The 24,709-nt window shown below is 43.8% G+C and overlaps 1 protein-coding gene across 3 annotated transcripts in view; it reads left to right on the forward strand.

Annotated features, from left to right (window-relative positions):
* NRXN3 (neurexin 3) overlaps positions 1–24,709 on the forward strand; it is a 1,487,454-nt gene that overhangs the window by 31,435 nt on the left and 1,431,310 nt on the right. For 2 of the 3 annotated variants that reach the window (XM_036314362.1, XM_036314372.1), the window contains exons 2-3: positions 4,586–4,603; positions 18,458–18,487. In XM_036314362.1, coding sequence (XP_036170255.1) covers positions 4,586–4,603; positions 18,458–18,487 — 48 coding nt within the window. Of the gene's footprint in view, positions 1–4,585; positions 4,604–18,457; positions 18,488–21,423; positions 21,436–24,709 lie in introns of all 3 variants that reach the window. The other variant, XM_036314379.1, reaches the window with a different exon arrangement.

Consider the following 24,709-nt stretch of genomic DNA (forward strand, 5'->3'; position numbering starts at 1 on the left):
TAGGGGAAAAACATTCCTGATGAGAACAAATCTGGCCCAGTCTGCAGCCACCTCTGTTAGGAATGCCATGCTCAAACCGGGGGCCAGGGAGACAACCGCTTGCCCGCGGTTGGAAGGATTTGAAAGCTGCTGCTACCCTTCACTTACTCTCTTTGCCTTTACAACCAGTGAAGAAATGAATTAGGGCATCCCTACCTCAGTACCCCACGGACACTCAATGCATCTTCAACAACTTTAGCCACAGGTGCATATGATCAGCATTTTATAGTTCAAAGGAAACAATTTCCTGCAGTTTGGGGTGGGAGTGGGGATTGGACTGGGGGAGGACCCTCCACCTGCTGCTGTTGCAGTTGCAGAGTATAGCTTAGCCTGGGGAGCCTTCCCATGTCACCCTTCATTTGGACTAGATCATCTCAAGAGGAAGGAGTCCGAGATTTCCCCACTTGCTGCTTCCACAGCCCCCTGTTCCCCTGGAGGAGCTTTGGGGAGCATGGGGCGGCTGCTTCCTGCAGGCAAGGCCCAGCCAAACCTTCTGGGACCCCACCTGGTGAACTCTGCCTTGGTTCTGACCTATTTTCTAGGAGAGAAAATAGAATATAGATTTAAATGCAGTGGCGCTCTGGAAAACCACAGGCCCAGCAGTGTGAGAAAATAAAATAGCAGGAGGGAGCTGGGGAGGCTGGCAAGGCTGAGGATGCCACCTCCCCTGGATCAATCACATGTGGTTGTCAACTGCCTCTTCCTCTGCAATTTGTCCCCACTTTTTAATCTATTTAAAATTGATATTCATATATCTATATCTGTATCTGTATCTGTATCTGTATCTGTATCTGTATCTGTATCTGTATCTGTATCTGTATCTGTATCTGTATCTGTATATCTTTATCTATATCATCTATTTCTCTATCTCTCTCTCTCTCGCTCTCTCTCTCTCTCTCTCTCACCTATCTACTTAAAGTTTTCGTCTCTCCAGTTTTGGGGCTCAATGTTGTTCCCCCATACAGAGACCCCAGGTTGTATATCAATATCAACCACAGACAGAGGGCGCTCTGGGAATGATTGCCTTGGGAATGGGAGGCCTCAAGGTGTGGAGTCAGAACAACCACAGCTACATCCTAGGACAGACTTCCTTACTGTGTGAGGGTTGTTGTTATTGTTGTTTTAATACTCTTGTTCTCCCCTATAGGAAGGTAATCAAATTACCAGCCAACATTGACTGAGGGCTTTTCATATGCTAGGTAGTGTTCTAAGCCCTTACAACAGTGGTTCTCAACCTTCCTAATGCTGCGACCCTTTAATACAGTTCCTCATGTTGTGCTGACCCCCAATTTCATTGTTACAAATTGAACATAATTAAAGTATAGAGATTAATCACAAAAACAATATGTAATTATATATGTGTTTTCCGATGGTCTTAAGGCAACCCTTGTGAAAGGGTTGTTCGACCCCCAAAGGGGTCGCGACCCACAGGTTGAGAACCGCTGCCTTACAACAATCTTAAGGTAGGAACTATTATCACACCCAGTTTATGGATAAGGAAACTGAAACACAGAGAGCTTAGGTAACTGGCATAAAGTCATACCGCCTAAATCCTGGCAATCCAGCTCTAGATTCCCATGACCTTGTCTGAGTCACATGCCTACCCTTGGAGCTAAGGTGGGGATGGGGGGTCATCTCTACCAAGCCATATGGGTTAAGGGTAGTAAAGGTTGTTCCCCAGAAGAAAACTGGGGCTTGCTATAAACAGAAGGGGAAAAGAATGCTGGTCAGACAATATAGCCAATGGATACTGGTGAAGTTCTGATCCTTACCCTCTCTCTGCCCATCCTCCTCCTCATTCTATTCCTACCTTTATAATTTCATTCTGTTAATTAGAATGCAGAGATTCAGGTAACTCACTGCTTCTTGGACCAGGGGGTCTCTGTGCTTCCCAAATTGAACATAATGCTCAGACCTGCCTCTGGGATGGTGGCACAGCCAGGAGCTGGATTTGGACTCTGGCCCCCTGTTAAAGGAAGTTTTCTTGGTGACCTTATTGGCCCTCTTTGACAAGAAGAGATGCTGGTTTTTTTATCCACAAGATTAGAACTGGCCCAAATTAAGGTTTGATTTGAGAAAGGAATCTGTTTGTCTCTTGCTTTTGCTCACCCAGAACCTGTTGACTCCCTCTTGCGCCCCCCCCCCCCCCCCCCCCCCCCCCGGAAAGTGAGGGAGGAGAGACCACCCAGGGGGTGGGAGGGCTGGAATAAAGATCTTCACTTACAAGTAGAAGAGTTGAACCCAAATTTTGGGTTCACCAAAGTAAATACAGCTTAATTCCTGTGGTCTCTTGACATTTCCAGGGAGCCATCTGGTCAACATTTTTGGTAATTCTGTCTGTGGTAATTCAAAATGATAATAATCAGAGAAACTAACATTTATGCAGTGTTTGCCTTGTACTGAGTTAAGTGCTTTACAAGTATTTAATCTTATTTAATTTTCATAACAATGCCACGAGGGAGGCTCTGCTATCTTCCCATTTTATAGCTGAGGAAAAGGACTCAGAGAGAGTTCAATGTTTGGCCCAAGGCCATCTAAGCATGCTGAGATTTGAACTGAGACCTGTTTGTCTCCAAAATTTAGGATTGTAACCACAATGCCCAAATGGACAATTTAGTTTAAAAGAACTTTGGAGTTCTAAGGTATCCTATCTCTCTTGGGTCTTGGTGCCCCGAAAGAACATGTATCTATGAACATTGGTGTTGATACTCCCACCACTGAACTCAACCACATGCAAATGGTTTGATAGCCTGTTTAATGAAGGGGTATCTTAAGGACTGCTATTGTAGGCAATCTATCAGGCACAGTTAATGGCCCTACTTAGTTATTTACACAGAATGTTTTCTCTTCCCACTTCTTTATTTTGCCACTTTTCTTCCTCCCTGCTGCCTCTCCACCCCTAAATCTAACAACTCACCAGAGATCCTGAAAGGGGGTGTGGCTCTGAGGAATGATCCAGAACTCTCTAAAAGTCTCTTTGGGCAGATACAGCTTCTAGGAATACAGGGTGTGGGCTGGAGGAATGCTCAGCTGTTGTTATGGAGATGCCCCTCCTAGATGCTGAGACATAGTTCTGTCAGGTCAGTGCCTGGATTTTTCTGGGGCAAGAACCCTAAGGAACTTGCTGGAACTTTACAAATCTGATGGCAGCAAATTAGAGGCACATAGGATAACTCATGACCCTCTCATGGGGTAGCCAGGAGGCAATCACTCAGATACCTTATGGTTTCAGGGTGCTCATTGAGCTTGCAAACTGAATTTGGGTTCCATATGACCTTGAGGGACTTGGGTTTCAGTGAAATGAAAGTTGAACTGGGTGGGATTCAAGACATATAAGTTCTTTTCTAGGCTCTGTCCTTGAACTAGTTGGGTAACCTTGGGCAAGTCTCTCAACCTTTTTCACCCTCCATATTCACAAAAAAGACTTAAAATAGATAATGTCTATGGATATCCCAGACCCACCATTTAATGATTTTAAGTGAGTCATTCAGGATTGCCTGGATGGCCAGTGGTTTGCTGAAGTAGCCCCCAGTTCCTTCTTTGTGGCTATAGTGTATCCTCAATGTCGGGGCTCAGGGGTTTTAACTATGCTTCGGGCTGCTCTTAGTTTAGTTTTTTTTTTTGTTGTTTGTTTGTTTTTTTTTTTTTTTTTTTTTTTTTGGCATGATTCAGTTTTACATTTGAGGATAGAAGGAGGAGATTGTATTTATGGAGATGATGAGAGTGAACTGTTTTTCATTTTTGAAAGTTCATTGGCTTAATTCAAATATCACCCTTCCCAGGGCTGGATGTCTATTTGTAGATATCAAAAGTGATTTCAAGTGGCAATTCCTGTCATTAATGATGGGGTGAAAGCCAGGAGAAAAATTAAAGGGGGAGGCAGAATTTTAATTTGTCTGGCAAATGACCTACTCAACACACAATCTCTTGCACACACACAACTGTCTGTGATGAAGAACGGTCATTGGGGATGCTGGGGAGGAAATTATGAATGTTTTGTGGTCTTGTATCCTTCAGTCCTCTGTGATGAACAATGCTGCAACTCGCTCTTAATTCTTATGCATCTTTTCCTTATTCCTCAAGGGAGTGATTTATTACTATTTTTTTTTATCTCTACTGGGAAACCTCGCTTGACTTCATGTCCAGTGTTCTGTAACTGGAAGGACGGAGGATTTGCTTGGATGTTGGTATGCAGAAATTACCCGGAATATTTTAACTGATATTCTTGCAGGATTCCAGTCTGCTTGGCTCTTTGGAGCCCTATCTGATTCCAGGATGTTGTGCTTCCGGACAGATGTGAAGCTCACCTCTCTTGCTACATGCACAGTGAAAAGGGAGCCTAGCCCCTCAGCTTGCATGGGTGGATTTTGGGTGAAGGTAGAACTAGGTACTCAGAAGTTGAGCACCTTTGGGGTCTTGCATGAACTTGATAGTCATGCAAGGGCACATTGCATTGTGTGTGTGTGTGTGTACTCTAACATTCTTCTTCCTTTTTCTCTCCCCTTGTCTCCTCTTCCTTTTTCTCTTGTTGAAAATGCTGCCACAGATGTCAGTCAAGGTCCAGGTGAGTCTCTGTGTCTGCATAGCTGCCGTGCACATCCCCTTCTGCCAGATTGTGCATGTTTGACCCTGAGTGAGACACTTTCCTGGGGATGCTAAGCAGAACTGAAGTCTAAATACATTGCATTTTTATTGATTTAGAATTAGAAGAAATGCCTTGAATTGATGGATTTGTATTGGTTTTGAAACCAAAGGAGTGTGGTTCCCATGCTTATGCTATCATTTACTTCTGATTAATATTTCTGGATGAATCAAAAAAGTGGAAAGTGGGCATTTATTGAAAATATTTTTAAAAGATGTTCTTAAGATATGTATTCTTCAATTTAATGAACATTTTGCTTTGTCCTCCATAAATCTATTTATCTTCTATGGCTTCATGTGATTGACAGTTGAAGATAGCACATACTCAGCATGGAAAATATGATGTGGGTGTAAGAAGGTTTCTTTCTTTTTATTCTAACTAATGGCTTTTCCACAATGAAATTAGCAAATTATTTTTGGTTATGCAACTAATACATGCTCACTGTAAAAAACAACAACAAACACACTAGATTTTTTTTTTGTCAATGAACTAATGGAGGAACCATCCTTATGATAATTATGCATTTCTCTTTTTAAATGCATAATCTGCCAGTGTCCTAATTTTAAGCCTTGTGTGTGTAGATTACAACTACATACGTACACAGACATACACAGAACACAGACTCATATGAGAAGATACAACCATTTATAGATAAGAAGTGTCAAATGATTTAGACTGGTTTGGAGATGATTCTAAACTGGCTATTACTTTGAGTTAAGAGGAATAACCCTACCAAAGGAGAAGGAAGTATCATCTTTTTTGTTTTTTTTAAAGATAATTCCACAAATGTTTTCTTGTTTAGTCCTTACAACATTTAATTCTTATGATATCAATACAAGATAGATATTGTTACATCCATTTAAAGGTGAAGGAAATTTAGGGCCCAACAGGTTAAGCAGGTTGCCCGAGGTCATAGAGCCCATCAGTGGTAGCAATGGGATTTGAACTTAGGACTTTCTGACTCCAAAGCCCATACACCCTCCACTGGAACACACTGGGTCATGTCACTGAAAATTCTCAGGGATTGAAGATCTGGTAAGTATTTCCTAATGGGTCTATTTATTTTTGCTTAGAGGTAGTGTGACATTTTCATTATTAGCAGACCTCTTTCCAAATAAAGTTATCCTTAATTATTTTTTGAGTATCTAAAATAATCAATCACACTTAGGAAGAGTTTCTTATCATTAACTTGTATGAGATATTATGCAACATAGGAGAATAGTATAGTAGAGTCATCCCTAGCTAGTACACAGGGTTTTCCCATCTTTTATCTTCTGTCTACACCCCACCCCTTTGAAAATAATAGTTTGAACCAAAGCACAAAACAGCATTTTCCAGGAAGATACCATTAAATTCTCTCTTTCTGCTTGATAATATTTTAGTTAATCTCTCACTCAGCAAATTTTTATTGATAACCTGCTATATACCAGGCACTCTTCCTAGTATTAGGGACAAAAGAGTGAACAAACAGAAGGCTCCCTGTCCTCATGGATCTTTTATCCTAGGTGGGGACAATGAAATAAGAAATTATATATAAAGTTGTGCATATGAGAAATACAGAGTTTATTCTTGCATTATTATTTGTTAATTGTTCTATTATTTTCTATACCAACAACTGTGAACCTACTTTTACTGACCCTATATGTATTCATATACACACACATAGATACATATTATGTATAGTATGTGTATATCACATATATATTGTACCAGGTGGTGGGTGATCAGTGCAGTCCCAAGCATTAAGTCCCAAGCATTAAGATGAGGTTTTCTGGGATACTGCAAGGAGGTGAGGGAGTAAGGCCAACACTTCAAGTGCTGTTTGTAAAAGTGCCACTTGCCTTAATGCCTTCTCTTCCTGGTTCCCAGGGTCCCCACGTAGACTTGTGGGGGCTGACATCCAGCCTGCATTCCTCTTGCCAAGCCTGTGCCCATGGGGCTGCCTCTGACCACAGGGCACCTTTTTCTAATTCTCATAAAGGCACCGTATTGGTTGTGGGTGTAACAGCCTGGTGGATGAAATACTGTGGACCCATGGGTTCTCCTCCGTCTCTTCAAAAGAGCAGAGGTCAGTGGTGAGCCTGCCTTACATAAAAGCATCTATAACTGGCACCATTCCAATTTCATGGCCATCATCTCATTTTATTCTCCTAACTACCCCCTGAGGTATGTCACCTGTGCTCTATTTTTCTTCGGAGGAAGTCGAGGCCTGGCTTTTCAGTGATGTGCTGATGTCACTGAGCTACTGAGCAGACAGCCAAGAGGAGATTCCAGTCTAATTCTAAGTCACACTCTTCCTTCTGCCCTTGAGGTGTCAGGAGCTGACTGCCAATCCTGCCACCCACTGACCCCTTGCTTTTTTGTTGTTTCTGAGCCTGAAGCAAATCATGAGTTCAGAGCCTTCCCTTGTGGCCCTGGATGTGGCAGGAGGCAGCCTGAGCTGCCTCACACTGGTTGAGGTTAGGGGGCAGCCTCCAACCTCTCCAAGCTGCTTGCCAGGCCTCCTGGAGCCAGCAGCACTGTGGCTCTAAAACAAGAAGCCCTCAGTGGTGCTCTGCTGTTTCCTTCTTCACTTAGGAAGACAGATTTGGGATCTTATGAGCTAATGTAACTGTTTACCCAGGGGCCACTGGAAGACTATAAGGGGATGATTGATTAATTTTACATGTTGAGGAGATTGGTTAGAGGGAACACTACTGTAAAACACAATCAGAGATGGGGCCTGGCAGGCAACACTTTTCCCAAGGTCTAGGACAGTGATGGCGAACCTATGACACGCGTGTCAGAGGTGACACGCGAACTCATTTTTTTGGTTGATTTTTCTTTGTTAAATGGCATTTAAATATATAAAATAAATATCAAAAATATAAACCTTTGTTTTACTATGGTTGCAAATATCAAAAAATTTCTATATGTGACACGGCACCAGAGTTAAGTTAGGGTTTTTCAAAATGCTGACACGCCGAGCTCAAAAGGTTCGCCATCACTGCTCTAGGAGGTGGGCTGGGGACTTGGAGAGAGTATCCTGGACACCCAGGAGAAAAAGGCAGGCAATATGTCACTGGACTTTCGTGTGGGAAAATACACAGCCCCTCCGTCCAGCCTCTGGGAAGGAGGTGCGGAATCACGAAGTAGCAATAGGCACTTGTGGTGTGCTGACCTGCAGTTCGAGAGGGGCACCCAGCTTTGCCGTCTCCCGCGCATCCTCTGATTTGACCTTTCATATTCACTCCTTTGGGTAGGCATTGCCATCCTCTCTACAGGTGAGGAAAGGAGATTCAAAGAGGGTCAGTCACTGCCCACTGTCGTCAGCTACTGGTACAAGACCACGACCTCAGGCTGGTCTGCTTCCAGAGCCTGTGCTCTTTCTCTTTGAAACCCTGGCATTTCCAGGGCCGAGCTGTGGGCGCCTCTCACCCACATTTGCATTACAAGCTCTTCGCACGGTGCGCACCACATAGTAGGACCTCAGAAGTGTTGGTTGAGCAGAAAGTGTGGCTCCTTAGGTCACAAGGTATGTTGGGCTCAGGGGGTGGCCTGTCCAAGGAGTGCCTCTCTCTGACTTCTCAGTGGAGGAAACTGAGGCCTGGGGAGGGGAAGAGACATTTCCAAGGCCATGGCATCCATTTGTGGTCTGGAAGGGTCTACAGTCTGGCCCTCATCCCACACTTCTGGCCCATTGGGTCTTGTCATTGGTCTCCCTGGGCTGCCTGTGGGGCAGGAGGGGACAGTCCCAGCTCTGCTGTGCTGTGCCCTGCCCTCAGGCCTCTCCTCTCTTCCCAAGTGTTCCAGAATTCTCAGCCAAGGGGAGAGGAAGCTGTTGGAGGTAGGGGTGGGAGTTTGATGAGAGGAGGGATTTGGAGGCAGGGAACAGTGCAGGGGCCTGCGGCTATGAGACCCCTTTCCTACCCCTCAGCTTCTCTCCAGCTGGGAGGGGCTGTTTATGATGCCCCTATGACAGCCTCTCCTCAGAAGGGATGATTTCTCAGGCTCTGCCTGCTGATTAGAGCTGGAATTTAAATGAACAACTGTGACCTTGTGGAAGTGCCCTAGTTATTCAGAGGCCCGATGAGGAAATAGGCCTCTTGCTTCAGTCCATCAGAGCCCGGCAAGCGAGGGAGGAGGGGCTCTTGTCTGCCAGGGCCCAGAGTTGGTCTGCGTTGCTGAGAGTCTGGACTGCCTTTGCTTCAGCCTTCCTCTGCCCACTCTTGATCTCTGCCCCCTTCAGTTTAAGTAGTCTCAGGCTGTCCTTGGAGAAGGGACTAATTGTTTGTCCTCACCCCTTCCCTGTCTCCAAGGGGCCACTCAGTCCAGCCTAAGGGACACTACTAAACCCAAAGTCTGGACGCTGCATCTCACTTGTCTGGCTTGTATTTATGGGCACAAAGGCTTTGCCCTGGACACTTGCTGCTCAGAGGTGACTTACCCACCAAGCAGCATCGACTCACCCAGGAACTTGTTAGAATAGCAGAATCTCAGGCCTCACCCAGACAGACCCCCAGGGGATGCACATTAATGTTTAAGACACACTGACCTGAAATTCCCAGCATCTCCCTGGCTCTGGAGCCAACAGGGCTGTGTGTACTTAGGAAGATGCAGTCCACCTTGCTAAAGTCCAATTCCTGGTTTTGCTGGGCACAGCATGAAGTATCCACTTTCTGGGTTGATGGGATGTAGGAGGGAGAAAGAGATTAGGGAAGGGAAAGGGAATGATCATTTATTGACCACTTAGTCTGCGCCAGTCACTGTCCAGGCCCTTTCCAAATACAAGTTTAGGTTGCGAGAGGCAAGATAGTTTAGGATAGGGCAGAGCCCACAAGTTGGACTCCTAGGCCAAGTCCAGCCCGCTAACTCATTTCTCATGGCTCAGTGTGGGGTGTGGGCTGTAGGGAAATCCACATTGCTGTGCACCACTGGATTGGAAAGGGGCCTTGGGCTGGGCTCAGCTTCCAGCCAGTTTCCAGGCTGGGGCCTGGGAAGACCCTCTGGGCTCCCATAGCAGTTCTTTTTTTTTTTTTTAAATACATTTCACCGATTTTTCACAGAGAGGAAGGAAGAGAGACAGAGAGTTAGAAACATCGATGGGAGAGAAACATCGATCAGCTGCCTCCTGCACATCTCCCACTGGGGATGTGCCCGCAACCCAGGTACATGCCCTTGACCGGAATCGAACCTGGGACCCCTCAGTCCGCGGGCCGACGCTCTATCCACTGAGCCAAACCGGCTTCGGCCCATAGCAGTTCTTGAGGAAATGTGAGTAAAGGAATTGTGTCTTTAAGGATTTTCTTTTCTGCTCCCAGCCTGCCTCCAGCTTTGGCTAACTCAAGGAAGCAGATAGCTGGGCCTTGGCACCTTTTTCTAGGGTCTTCTAAAATCTCTTGCTTTACTGTCTTGGAAAGGCAGACTTAACTGGGATGCTGCTTATGATTCCATTCTGTTTCCCAGTTCCAGAGGGCAAGGTCAGAGATGGAGCTGGAAAAAAATCATTAGAGTTATCCTATAGTCTCAGTGGAATAGTACTGACCCACCCTGGCCCTGTCAAATGTGTAGGGACTGATTTGTTGCTCCAATGATGAGGGGGCATTGGCGGAATTTAGTAGGAAGGGTCAATGAATGCTAGAATGTGGAGGAGGGTCTCATTCAAAGATGTGTTGCTCAAAATGCCACTGGTTAGACCCAAGAGAAACTGTTCTAGACCCATTTTTCCCTTGCACAGGAGGGGAAACTGAGGCCATGGAACTTCCAGATAACTCAGCTAAATCACACAGCTTACTTATGGCAACCACGGAGCCCCTCCCCATCTGTAGACCTGCCTACGGAGGTCTGGAAAGAATTTGGGATGAGGGGATGGAATGCAATTGAGAGCTAAGGACAGTGGGTGCCCTTGTGGGGACTCTGACCATGGTGGGAGATATCTGAGGATGCCTGGCATGGAAGCTGCTAGTGCTGGTGTTGACGAGAGGAGGGGGGTGAGGTGGAGAGAGGGCCTAGATTTACAGTCTCCTAATAATGACAGCAAGGACTACAAGCTCGAAAAGCCCTTCCCATGTGCCATGAACTGTGCTAAATGCTTTCCATATGTGGCTTCTGGTGATTATCATGGTTATGCTGAGAAGGTAGTTTACAAGTTGGAGGAAGCTATTTTATAGGAAAGAGGCACAGGAAAGTTAACTTGCTCAGAATCCCACAGCTAATAAGAGAGAGAGAGATGGGATTTAAATCCACGGTTTAGATTATTGCGAGCATTATTTTTGCAAACTTTGGTAAGCAGCCAGATCACCTGGAGGGCTAATGAATGAGATCCCAGGGGATTCCAATATGACCAAAGTTAGAGAACCACTCTTTTAAAGAAAAGTGAGCCCAACAGTGAAAGGACTGGAAAGTTTCAGCCTTGACCATTATTTTATACCCTACATACATTAAGGCAGGTTGGGATAAATGATCTCTTTCTCTGGGCTCCCATGGCACTGAGGGCATGGGACTGGTAGAGCCATCATCATAATACACTATAGTCAACTACATATTATTCCCCACATGCTCCTCATTGGCCACTGTGAGCTGCTGAAGGACAGGGAATGTCTTATTCTTTGACAACTTTTCTATGCCTGCATCCCCACCACCTGCCATATTATATGTGCTCATGAAGCTTTGTTGTTAAAATCAGCATTTCAGGAATGGAAAGGACCCAAAAGTTTGTCAAGGCTCTCTGTGTATCTAATTTCTGAATCTCTCCTATAAGAGTTTATTTAGATTTGGCTTGAACCCCTTTAGTGATGAACAACACATTACTCCTTTAGCCATTCCATTCCATTGTAACAGCACTGAGTGTTCATAAGTTCTTCATTATTCTGAGTCACTATAGCTTTCACCACCTGTATTGCTTCCAGCCCTTGGAGACACAGAATAGATCTAATTACATTCCCAGTGTTTGAAGACAGGGCTTTTGTCTTTAAGGATTTTCTTTTCTAAAGCTTAAAGCATCTCCAGTTTCTTTAGGCATTCTGTACAAAGGTTTTAGTTTTTTATAACCCAGGTCATTGTTCTCTAAAAATGACCTTTTTGGGGGCATTCTTTCCAAAGAAGGATGCCCACATCACATATGGTATTGTGGATATGTCCCAACCAGTTCATTACAGAGTGGTTTCATTACTCCCTTTTTTCTAGACTCCCTACATCTATTAATGATGATAGCAAGCACCTTAGCTTTTTTTTAAAATGACTATAGTATTATGTTGAACTGCTGCTAAGCTATCCTCTACCCTTCCTGCACTGTGTAATCAATGGTTTATTTGATTTAAACTTGGGATCATTCTTTGATTTTGTTCAATTCAGCCCTGGATTTTTAAAATCCAGCATGCCATGATCTATTAGGGTATAGTTCTTTCATCTAGCACATCAGGTGTTTCTTCCTGCTTCATGTCATTAGTGATTGAAGAGCTATTTTAGAGAAGTTCATGACAAGTCGCAGATCAAAGACTTCTTCTTTGGGAAGATTTTTCTAAAAGTCATAATTCTGATCCTTTAACCCTTTGAGTAACAAGCATGACTGCCTTCATCTCTCTTCCTTTTATGCTATTCCCATGTGAGAAAACCCTCCTCCCCCTCTAAAGAGGTGGAATAGATTGGGAAGATGCTGCCAACACTCTTTCCTCTACCCTGTGATTATGCCACACAGAATCTGTTGCTGCTTCATGGGTGACACTGGAAGAAATACTTTCTGTTTAGTCCAGCCCCCGGGCTGTTAGGGCTTAGAGGTGAGGATGGAACACGGTGGCATCATGGAAGGGCAAACCTAGAGGCTGGACCTGGGTAGCACCTGTCTTGGAGGATTAGCAACAGACTCTTTTCTGGAAACCATCACCATAATCATTTCAAATATTCAGTTCGACCCCAGTACTGTGCAAGGCTTGTAGAAAAGCCAAAATCACATATGTAAACAGGTGATCTTCGCGAGTGGGGCTCACAATTGGCATTAAGTGATTCATTGAAGCTTTCTTTAGTGCCTAGCCTTTTATGGGTGGTATTAGTTTGAACCATGTAAAATGCTCATTTTGTAGGTAAAAACCAGTCAAATATCAGATGTTTCATATAGCTATTTGACCTCATTGGAGAGCAAGATACTTCTTAGAAGCATAGAGTCTTCGAGTTGGATTGGAATTTTAGTAGTTATCTTCCAAAACCCCACTCTGAATCTCTTCTGTGGACCTACTATTCTTGCAGAATGTGCTTGCTCCTTTGTCTCGCAGGTGCAATTTTTAAAATGCTTAATGGCAGCTCTCATGTCCTTATCTAACTCCTTCTTATTTGGTCTGTGTGTAGCACTTCCTTCAGCCATTCAGCATGTGACCTGCTTTGGAGTCCTTACCATTCTGATTATTCTTTGGACGCACCTCACCTGGTTCATGCCCCTCCTAATACATTGCACCATTCTCTATACCAAAAACCCTAGGTTTAGTAGAGTCAGTGCTGAGAAGAGATGGAACTGTTGACTTCTTTTTATTTGCGGAGACTTGAGGGTGTTTTTGCTTAAGTGCTGGAGTTTACATTTTTCCTTTAAATTAAATTTCACTTTTGCCTATTCACATTCTTTTGGACCCTGATTCTGATATCTAACAAATTAACTATTCCCCTCAGCTTTAGTTCATCACAATAAGACAGCACGCCATGAGTGTTCTCAGGCAAGTTATTGATCAAAATGTTGAACAAGCTCAGGCTCCCCTGCAAGCTACTGATGAACCCCTGGTAGAACAAATAGACCAAAGTTCACAATGAAGGTCGGGGAATTGCCTGGGAAGGGCTGGTCTGAGGCATAATTGTGGAAGAGGTAGAGGACCCCACCTCTTCCCTTCAAGCATTCTTCTCCCCAATCCCACCCCATCCCCTGTGCCTTCCCTCCTGCCCTCAATGACCAACTTCCCACATTGTGACTGCATGTCTCTGTCCTTCCTTTACTCTCATGTCCCTGCATCACCCCTATCATTGGAGACAGATCTCCATTGGCTTCCTAATGGTCTCACGCACAGGACAATGACAATGATTGAGGAGCCTGAGTGTGTCTTGTATTCAGATTTCCATTTCATGAGGAAAGTGCCTTAATAACCTCAAGAAATGCCCTAGGGAAGGAAAAGAAAAGCTTTATGTTTTAGTAGAATCTGGGGATGGAAATTGAGGTGGGGAAGATAGTGGCTGTTTAGAAGAAGCATTCCCCAAGTGCTCCTCATATCATGCTCCACCAGGGTCAGGGATGAAGTCAAATTGATGTCCAGACACTATTTCTGCTCCTGAATTCTCTAAGACACGTGTCTTTCCTTCTCTACCAGCACCAAATTAGACAGAATAGCTAGTGTCATGGTTACCATCACAGCCTGGAGAGCCCATCTGTTGGCTTAGAATCCTCACTTCACCCCTTACTAATAGTGTGACTTTGGCTCTAAGCCTTGCTTTGCTTATCTGTAAAATGGAAATTATAGCAATGTCTATCCCATAGAGTGATGTTTAATGAGATGACATATAACATTGCCTTGCCTATAGTACACAGTCAACAAATATTATTACTGTTAGAATTCTTGCCAAGTTAACTGAATTCCCTCACTTTTATTTGCTTAAAATGCTAAGATATGTGTTTCTTCTTCTCCCTTCTCTCTTTTCCAAATTCCCGGTCACCCTACAGAAGTGGTCACTTGTGGCTTCTCTCTTTCTCAGGCTCTACCCTCTATCACCCTCACTAGCCCCTTAGTTCCTCCAGAATGAATGTTTTCATTACCTTCTGATTTTTCATAATTACTCTTTTCAAAAGTCCTTGTGGCTTCATAAGAATTCAACATTGGCACTTGGCACTTGCTGTAATTAGTGACATTTAATTTCTCTATTTCAGTGTGGAGAAAGAGATGATATATGTAGATTTTATACTGGCATAAAAGTTACCCTGAGAGTGGATGAAATAAAAGCTTTGGCAGATAACTTGCTTTTGTTTACCCCTGAATCTATATTTTCCTCATGAGTGACTTCCTTCCTCCCCTGAAATACTTTCCCCCATTTCCCAGCCAGAGTGAAGGAAGGATGGATTGAAAATTATCTGAGGTGGGTGGGATAGTATAGGTTTGAGGGGGAGACAGTATTAGCTTACATGATGAAGGCCTTTACCTTCTGGCCTGGACCCTTAACATTGCATCTTCCTCTTTCCTGTTTCAGTAAATGGCTCCTATTCTCTGCATTAGTCATTACCATGACAGGCTTCATAATGGCCACAGCTGCTTACAAATGGCTTTACTTTCATAGCCATTTCCATTCTCCCAAGATGCAAAAGCAACTAGCTCCATGGGGGCTTCCCCCAAGGATATCATGCAATTTAGAAGGCCGTAGGTATATTTTGTATAAACTTTACATATGATTTACAGTCTGTTCTAAGGCAATTTCAACTTTGTATGTCTTACCCACTGGTGAGCTTTTCCTCCTCTTGTTCTTATATGTACCCTGAGAATCTGTGCACCACACAAATAGACAGACACAGAGGGGTGGAATATAGCTCTGGAAAGAGTGAGGGGAAAGGTAAAAAACAGCAGACATCTTGAGATCCTGAATGGCCCCTAGATCCAGCTAGGGTGTGACATTTAGATAGAAGATACTTCGGTTGCTTTCTAATTTTTTGCAATTATTTTTTTTAAAAAGTGTTTTGGAATAGAAGGGGGCTAGCAACAGAATTTTAGAAAAGACCTGGAGTCTCTAGAATTCTTGGTTTCCAGTTCTTAAACCCACAGCTATGAGGATAGGTCAAATTGATGAATTTGTACATGAGATGATATTGATGTAAAAACTCTTTTTTTTTTTTTTTAAAAAAAATAAATTTTATTGATTTTTTACAGAGAGGAAGGGAGAGGGATAGAGAGTTAGAAACATCAATCAGCTGCCTCCTGCACACCCCCTACTGGGGATGTGCCTGCAACCAAGGTACATGCCCTTGACCGGAATCGAACCTGGGACCCTTTGGTCCACAAGCCGACGCTCTATCCACTGAACCAAACCAGCCAGGGCAATGTAAAAACTCTTGAAAGTGGAATAAAATTCCCTTCTCAAAAAGCAAAATAAAACTCAAGCTGTGTTATGGTTACTCGATTTCTCTGCTCCCTCATGCTGTTTCCCATATATTCCTGCTGTATCTTCCTCTTCATGTTCTTTTTTGCTTTATTGCCTGCAACACCAGAGTTTTGACATCAGGATCCCTGATCTGCATTCTTGGCCTAATATTTCTATTTAAGATTTTTATAAGTTGAAGAATATGAACATTTGATTCCAGTTGCAATGCTGCCACTACATATGTAGCTTAATAAAACCTGCTAAGTACATATTTGAATTTTAAAGACACAGGTGGTGGGTTATTTGCATTTTAAAAGGATTCTTCCTTTTGCAAAAGGATCCACTGCAGGATTCCATTAAATATCCAATGCCTCTTTATCCAATACTGCATTTATCATAAAATTTACTTTAACAAAATTTGAATTATATGCCACTTCAAGGGGTAGCTCTCTCAAGTTCTAGTAAGTATGGCAATCACTTGGGCAAGCCATTTCACATTCAGATTTCCCCCCCACCTCCTCCCCAAGATTCTGATTCATTAGATTTGGGGTGTGGCCCAGATCTTCACTGTTAGTAAGCATCCCCATGTGTTTGATGAAGGTGGCCAGTAAAATACACTTTGGGAAATACTACTTTAAAGAAACACATGTGTAGCCCCTAAATGGGACCCCACTGTAGGAGCTTCTCCAGGTCTTTGACTACTCTCTGACTACCAAGTGTCCTGCTTACTCTTCATTTGGTAAATTTCTGAAATATCTATTTAGGTCAGATAAAGACTAATCCACCACCTCTCTTCTACTCACTCCTTCTCCCAGCTGCCAATCATCTTTACTCACAGGTACAAAATGTTTGTACTTTCATTTTTAAATTAAAAGAATATTAATCTTTCAGCTTTACTGAGATAAAATTAACATGTTACACCATGTAAGTTTAAGGTATATGTGCTGTTTTCATACATTTATAAACTGCAAACTGATTACCACCATAGCATTAGCTAATACCTCCATCCCATCCCATAATTATGATTTTTTTTGTGGTGAGAACATTTAAGTTTCAAGTCTATAATACAATATTATTCTTCCTACATTTTTAACTTTCTGTTTCACTCTTAGGTATCTCCTTGAATCTTCCTTATTCTCATTTCTCAGTGTTTACAACCCTCCTGTGAATAGTCACCTACTGAATTTACATACCTATTCTGTTCCCCTTCACCTTTCTACATACTCCACCTGCCTTTCCCAGACCCTCTCCCTTAGTACTCTTGGTCTGGATGCTGAAGGCGATGGCTTGGTCCAAAAATATCAGACATTTTTGAAATGGTGACTTCTGCTAAAGTTTCCCTTAGCCAAATCCAGGGCCTGTTGTTCTCTCTTTCTACTATCCCCTCCAAATAAAAGACCAAAAATTAATTTTTTACAAACGAAACAAATCATGAGAATGACTTGCTTTGGCATGATTCCATTCTTTCATGGATATTAATCCTAGGGCTTGAGAAATGAATGCCAGAAATATGCACTTAAAATATGGTTATAGTTTAATAAAATTTGTTTGAAAAAATAGACTCCATGACATTTATGGCATATGTATCTATCTATGTATTTAATATACCATTGATCTTTTAAAAGTCAGTTGCTTGACCCATATTTTGCCTCTGATTACTTTTCTAAATCGCTAGTAATCTCAAAAAACATTTAGAGATTTCCATACTTCAGAGATTTTTCTCCTTTATTAATCCCATATATCCCTAAATTTCACTCTGGGTAAAGGTTCTCTGGGGTGATCTGGATTTTGTCAAATATCTCCAGTAATAATAAAAGCCATGGATGAGCAACTAACTGGTACAGTTGCTTACTAGTTGGAAATCTTTTCTTGTAACTGATTTATCAGAGCTTGTACTGCCCTTGAAGTAATGAGCTCTTAAAAACCTTGTTTGACTTCCGTGAGAACATAGCCAGAGGTTGTGCTCTTTGTGTATTGGGATTGTGGTCCCTCTTTAACCCATTCAGTGCTGGGCTGTACCTCCCTGATCACGGGTGAGGGACTTTCCAGGAGAAGATGGTGGTGGAGAAGCAGAGGAGGGTATGGCTGTCACTGAGCTAAGAAGAGGGCAATAAGGAACAGCAGAACATTGTTTCCTGTTGTCTATGCAGCTCTTGCAAGCAGGAGCTCATTTGGTGTGTTCAGTATCATTCAGTTTTTATAGAAAAGGATACTGCATCTCAAATGAAAAAAAGTTGGATGGTTATCTCTGGATGGTGAGATTGTAACTAATGTTTTTCTTTTCTGAATTTTCCAAAGTTTCTACAGTGACCATGTATTACTATTAAAAGTAATTTAAAAGAAAGAAACCTATTTTGCCTGGCATCTGGAGTCTCTTTGCCAAGGGACCTCAGCGTTAATAGATTTATCTCAGATCCTGCCTATGGCAGGAAGCAGTGTGGGAGTTCTCCTGAATGAGGCCCAGAACAGCTCAGCAAACGGAAGCCTGTCTTAGGCTGCAGAGCCGGCCTTTCTGCCCAGCAGCGGGAAGGCGGGCCTTAGCCCCTCTGCATGCTCTGGAGTGTGTGTGCCACCCCTCCCTCCACTCAAGAATTAAGAGAAGATTGCATTGCATTGCATTCGGAATTCTAACTTTGTCTTCTTTCTTTTTTCCTTCTCCTTCCCCTCTCCAACTCCCCCTTTCCCGTCTTCTCTTTCCTCAAGGCCTCTCCCATCTCATGATGAGTGAACAAGGTAGGTGTGTTTTGCTTGTAGTGCTACAGCTGCCCCAATCGCTTGCCTTTGTGCCTTCGGCTGGTGGATCAGACCCTCATCATCGCTGCTGGCCATTTGCTGCTTGCTCTTCCCATCCGGGCCAGGCTGGTGGCAGAGCCCCTTGTGGTGGGAGCACTTTTTCCCCCCCCCGATGATGCGATGCATCCTGGTTTCCCACCCCCATCGTCTCCTTGGCTTTGCCATTCTGCACATTTGTCACCGGGGCGCTGGCCCTGCAGGGCTGCCTCTGAGAGGGAAGCATGAAACAAGGCATGACGGTGTCGGTAATGGGGGTGAATGAAGCTAATTTCAGAGCAGCAGAGCGGTTAACTTCCTCCTGCTCCTCGCCACGCCCCATGCTGGGGTTGGGGGAGAGGAGCTGGGCTTCTCCCAGAATTCCACCCTGAGTAAGGTTTGCTTTCTGCCTTCCCCTCTATCCCCACTGCCCTTTGTAATGACTTTCAGCCCCTCGTGGTGAAAGGCAGCCCTTGGGGGTTGACTGTTTTCGGTTTTGTATAAAAGCAAAAACCACCAAGAGAACATGCTAATGTCCTCGTGGCAGGATTCTAACTCATTATACACCCTGAAGAAAACTGCATATAAAGATCTGTGAATTCAGCATCTGCAACCTAAAATATTCAAATATGCAGGGAATGAACTGTGCAGGAAACTCAGCTCAGCGAAGCACAGGGTGGGCTGTGAATGAAGCCTTTTTCTCCTAAATAAAAATTTTCCACATTATCAGCCTAAATCAGGATTTGAGAACTAAGCCTACTTTAAATGGTCTTTTCCTTTGCTGTTCAATTGCCACCATTGTGTTCCTTCTGAGACTTGGGATGATTGCAAGATTGGGCTACCTGCCTTGCCCTGACACAGAAAGACTATACTTTAATCTCTTTTCTATCCCCCCCCCCCACCTCAAATACACATGGGGCTCAGTGCCCATTTTGGAGGACCAAAGAAAAGGGGAAGGAAGGATACTTCCTTGTTCTGTTTTTCTTCATCTCTTAACAAAGGTGGGGCAGCACTGAAGGGTTTTTCTACCTTTCCTCCCACCCTTACTTCCTTACATTGGATCCATCAGATAGTGCTGCCACAAAGGAGAGTCCGATCAGATCAAGGAACCACCCAGGGCTGAGAAAAAAATTTTATGGTGTCCAGTAGCTGCAGAGGTGGGCAGTGGAGGGCATCCTAAATGATAAGGCAGGTTGAGAAGGAAGCACACTTTCCCAATACAAGTGTATCCTCCAGACCGGAGCAAGATCCATGATGTGGACTCTGGACTTTCAATGAAGACACTGTCTGGTATAGAGCAGGTGTCAAAGAGCAGAGCTGGAGGGAGGAGGTCACGTGAATTTTCAGGTGTTACATGGAGCTCTGGAAGGGGATGGCATGAAGCCTCTCTATTCTTGTAGGTGACGTTACCTGCCTATAAGGCAAAGTTATCTACCAACAGCAGGTCACTATGAAATGGGTATGAGTGGGGGATTTACTGAAGTTGACCTAGTGACCAGGCAGTTTGAGAAAGTTAAGCACAACTCTACCAAGTGGGTGGATCTGAGCTCTATGAATTGCTGGAATTCTCTGGCCCAATTTTGACAAGTTACACTAGAAAAAGTAGGCCCTCAGAGTCCTGATGAGAAGACCTCCTTTTATATTCTCTCACAGGTGATCCCAGTTGCCCTTTAGGGGTCCTCCCAGCTTTTATAGTGGCTTAGAGTCTGCGTGCTTCTTATGGCTGATGCCATAGGATGGAGTCTAGGCAGATGGGACAGGCTGGTGGGGACTTCTTTAACCTTAGCTAGGCTTGTTTCAGACCCACTAATGCAGCACAGGTATTTTGGAGGGCTAACTCCCAACGATGGTATAAAAAGCATATGGAGAACTTCTATTGCAAACCTTGCCTGATTTTCATTTACTACTGAGCTTCTCTTGGGCACCCAGATTGATGTGTGCATGAGTAAAGAACTCAGGCACACCCAGGTGCACATAGTCGGGGGGTTAAGTCAGGTATCTTCTAGGAAAAGAGTCTTTAGGCAGTAAAATAGTGACAGACACGAATATTGTGAATTCCCCTTTGAGAGGCTTTCATGAAAGGAAGCAGAATTCTTCTGGGTGGGTAGTGCCTCTGAGATTTTAAGTTGCAATCTGGCAGTTTAATCTGCTTTTTAGAAGGTCCTTTAACTACTTTCCTCCTCCTCTAATCCCCCCTCCCCCATTTCCTAGCCTCTTGTCTGTGCTCGCCCTGTGATGGTTAACTAAGAAACCAATTCTACTTCCCACCAATACTCCTTTCCTTGTCCTTGTCCTTATCCCTTCAACATGAAAGAGATTTCTGTCTGGTACCCTTGGAATCTCCAGACTTTGTTTTTGATGTACATAAATATGTGTGGAAATACTGACATATGTTGTGTGTGCACCCTCCATACATGTATGTTACACTCTTGATCCTCATGATCCTGTTAATGTTGGGAAAATACAGCAGAACTCAGCTTCTCTGAGACTTTCCCTGGCCAATTTTAGATTGGTTAAGTGTGTGCGATTTCACATACATGTGGCGTGGGATTTCACATACATGTGGCTGTGCAGTGCTTGTGCATGTAAACGTGGTCCTGTTTCCAAGGATGGGACAAGGGATACTAATGGGAGAAAGCTTAAACATGCCACAGATGGAAGCAGGTCCCACTGTTATGGCTTGTTTAAGCATCACATTATGGATTTGTTTTGTGCTGCCTTCTCAGAATGTTGTGCTGTTGCTGTTACAGTTGTGGGGTTTGTTATGTGTGTTACATTTCTTTGTGTGTTTGCAGTGTCCTGATGTTTTCCTCTCACTGCTCTCTCTCTCTCTCTTGCCTCCTCCATGGTGGACACCATGCTTCCTCTACTTAATTGGACCTTCCACTTCATTTCTGTAGGTAGAAGTAAAGGTAGTGATCATTTTATTTTTATCATTATAATAATCAATCTGCCTTCTGAAATATTCATGTATCCAAGGGGAATTGTTGATTCTGATGAATACAGTCCAAATGATAACTTAGTGCTTTTAACAACTAAAAAGCAAAACAAAAAACCCAAAGCCAATGCTATCATTTCCCTTCAGTGAACTTCATGTTGGATGTTTGGGGATGGTTCCCAGTTGGCCCAATTCCTGTTAAATCCAGGAGCCATATCTATTATGGTGTCCTGGTTCTCGAAGGAATGGGGGACTCTGAAAGTGGTTGTGCAGTGTGAGAAAGACACAGTCTACTTAATGCAGAATATTCTACTAATCCCTCCCAATAAATGTAATGGAGGGAACAGAGAGATGTGAAATGATGTACCATTGTTTCCATTACTGCTGAATTTGGGGATAACATCAGTGAGGGAAGGATGCTACATAAGAAAGAGAAGAGGGTTGGTGAATAGCTTGAAATATTATCTAATGTAAAATCTGGGGATACTTATTTTTTGCCTGTATTTTGGGGAGTGGAAATTTTCTGATGTGGTGATGAGCTAAGATTGGTGGGACTGAGATTGTAGAAGAACACAGGAGAGGCAATGTATCGTAAGGAGAAAGAGATAATACTGGATTTGAACTCACAGAGCGCACCATTTGCAAGGTAGGCAGTGTGTGTGTGTGTGTGTGTGTGTGTGTGTGTGTGTGTGTGTGTGTGTGTGTGTGATGGGGGAGAAAGGAGAGGCACTGAGCAGGCGGGCTGCTCTAATGCCCTGATATGCCTTTCGGCACTTCCTACCTTGGGTAGCACAGCTCACTCATCCATTCCTAATCAAAGCTGTCAGAGACCTGAGCCCAGAGCACCTGGATCGCCAGCTCAAATTGGATTAGCTGTTCAGGAGAGAAAGGAGAAGTTAATTGATACATTATAAATATGTATCTGGATTGGTTCGCCCCTCTTCCTGCCTGACTCTGCAGCCCCCATGTCTGCAAAGCTGGGTGCTCCTGCTTCCTGCCAAGATTGGCTGATAAGAGAAGTAGGAAATGTGAATTCTGGCGTGAGGATGTTGAAGAAAGAGGGGTTGACAGGTTATTGAGCATGCTGATTTGATGACTAGTCTGTGGACTTTTACTTCAGAAGCAGATCAGTCCTTTCACTTTGGGTTAGTTGACTGACTGCTCCTTTTATGCGAATCATGGCTGGGTTCATTCTCAGAAATCTGTCGTGGGGACCCTTGCCCCAACTTGAGCTTGGTACCTTTTGAAAAGAGGTGAGAAAGGGGGACGAGGAAGAGCAATAACTGAAAGGGTACATCTGGCTGTAACTCCCACTTCTCTACTCTGCTCAACCAGAGGCTGCCAGGATGTCCTCATAGGCAAAGCCACCTCATTTGCCCAGGACTCAACCTTTCCAAAGCACATGGAGCTGTGTCACCTGTCCCTCCTCCCATGGCTTCTCTGAGACCACATCAGAGTCAGTTTCCCTTCCTCCTCTCCACACTCACTCCATCTCCCGTTTTATTTCTCTAATCACCTAAAGCATCCCATAAGATAGATGTGTTCCGTGGCTTTAGGCTTTGCACACAGGGATCTTATTTACTTTCTCTGGCTGCTGTTGCTGACCCTGATTATTTCCCATGTGCCATTCACTGTGCCATGTGCTCAGGTGCCTTGTCACACTGAGTCCTTACAACCATTTTATGAGGTAGGTGATGGCATTCGCCTTGCTGTATGGATAAGTAGAATAAGCTGGAGAGAGGTTAATAACTGAAGTCAGATGGCTAATAAATGGAAAAGAAACCCAGAATCTGAGCCCCTAACCACACTATATGGCCCCTCTTGGACTCAGGGACGACCTTGGGTCATCCTTTAAGACCCAAGCCTCCTAGGTTCACCTGACTTTGTGCTTCTGTTATAAAGTACCTATGCCAAGCTGCCTTGAAACAGAATTACTCATGTGTTTCGGGCACCCCCCCCCCCCACCTCCCTAAAGGACAGAGGCCGAGTCTTGGCCATCTGTCACCCACACCACCCTTAGATCAGTACTTTGTCCAGAGTTGTATACCAACCTCTGCCTCTTGCTGCTACCCTTATCACCCCAACCTATTGAGCAAAGGAGCCCCCAGGGGTCATGGAGCGAGGCCAGATGTTCTGGCTCCAGTCCCTTCCTCTACCCAGGCCTCGCTTGGCCTGTGTGTACAAGTGACAGAGAGAAATGGTCTATGATTTCCCCAGAATAAAAGTGGAAAGGTCTTTGGATTTATTCTTAGCAGCTTGTCAGAGAAAAGAGTGCCTCAGATTCTGTCATTGTTTAAAGCTATCATGAAGCAGTAAACTTGCATTGGGAAGAATTGTGAAATTCACAGCATATTTAGGCTACAATGATAAGCACCACACTGACAAGACCATTGGGTTACATTGAGCCAAAAACAAATGTGACTTTACCCCAAAGTGACTGACCAAAGGAGTTATTCAGCAGCCAGCTGTGGTCAGCTTTTTTTCTAATCTGATTTTTTTCAGCCTGTGTTTAAGTGTCTAGTGTGTTTTGACCTCCCTGCCCCTTTTCTTGTTAATTTGGGGATTGCCCATTCTGGGTTGGGTTACCAAATAATTTCCCTTGAAAATGAACTTGGAGTAGGTGTTGAAGACTCAAATGTCTTCAGGGACCTAATAGGTATCATCAAGGAGCAGATCCTATCCTAAGAAAAATCCTAGTGTAAGAGAAACAGTAGGGAATGGTGGGAACTGTGGCAAAGTGGAGAGCAGAAAGCTTGTCATAGGCAACAGCCTCTACTCTGCTCCAGCTGATTGCTGCCATGCAAGAACGCATGCCCAATGTCACCAGGTCTTCAAGAGAAGCTCAGAATTGGATTTAAAAAATAAAAACATCAGCTCATAGCATCTTTCTGTCTCTATATGCATATATAAATACACACATACACACATGTGCACACACATGCATGCACACACACACAAATGGTTTGGCCCATGAACCACAAGTTTTTGCCCTTTGGCTTGAGGAGAAGGGCGATGTAAAATATTCCTCCAAGATTTCTGGTGGAATGTCAATAGTGGGAGGTAGTCGCTGGCGCATGCTTGATTAATTTTCTCTTTGCTCATAGCAGTGGTCAGGACACCAGGAATCTGTTCTGTCTTTGGCATTAATGCCAGGGAACCTGATCCATGTGTTGGGTGAAAGTTTTGTAAAGCAAGGGAAGGTATGAGAATGTTGAGAATGACCAGCAAGAGAAGTAACTGACAATTGC

Source organism: Myotis myotis, unplaced genomic scaffold (assembly GCF_014108235.1).
Source record: "Myotis myotis isolate mMyoMyo1 unplaced genomic scaffold, mMyoMyo1.p scaffold_m19_p_1, whole genome shotgun sequence".
NCBI lineage: Eukaryota > Metazoa > Chordata > Mammalia > Chiroptera > Vespertilionidae > Myotis > Myotis myotis.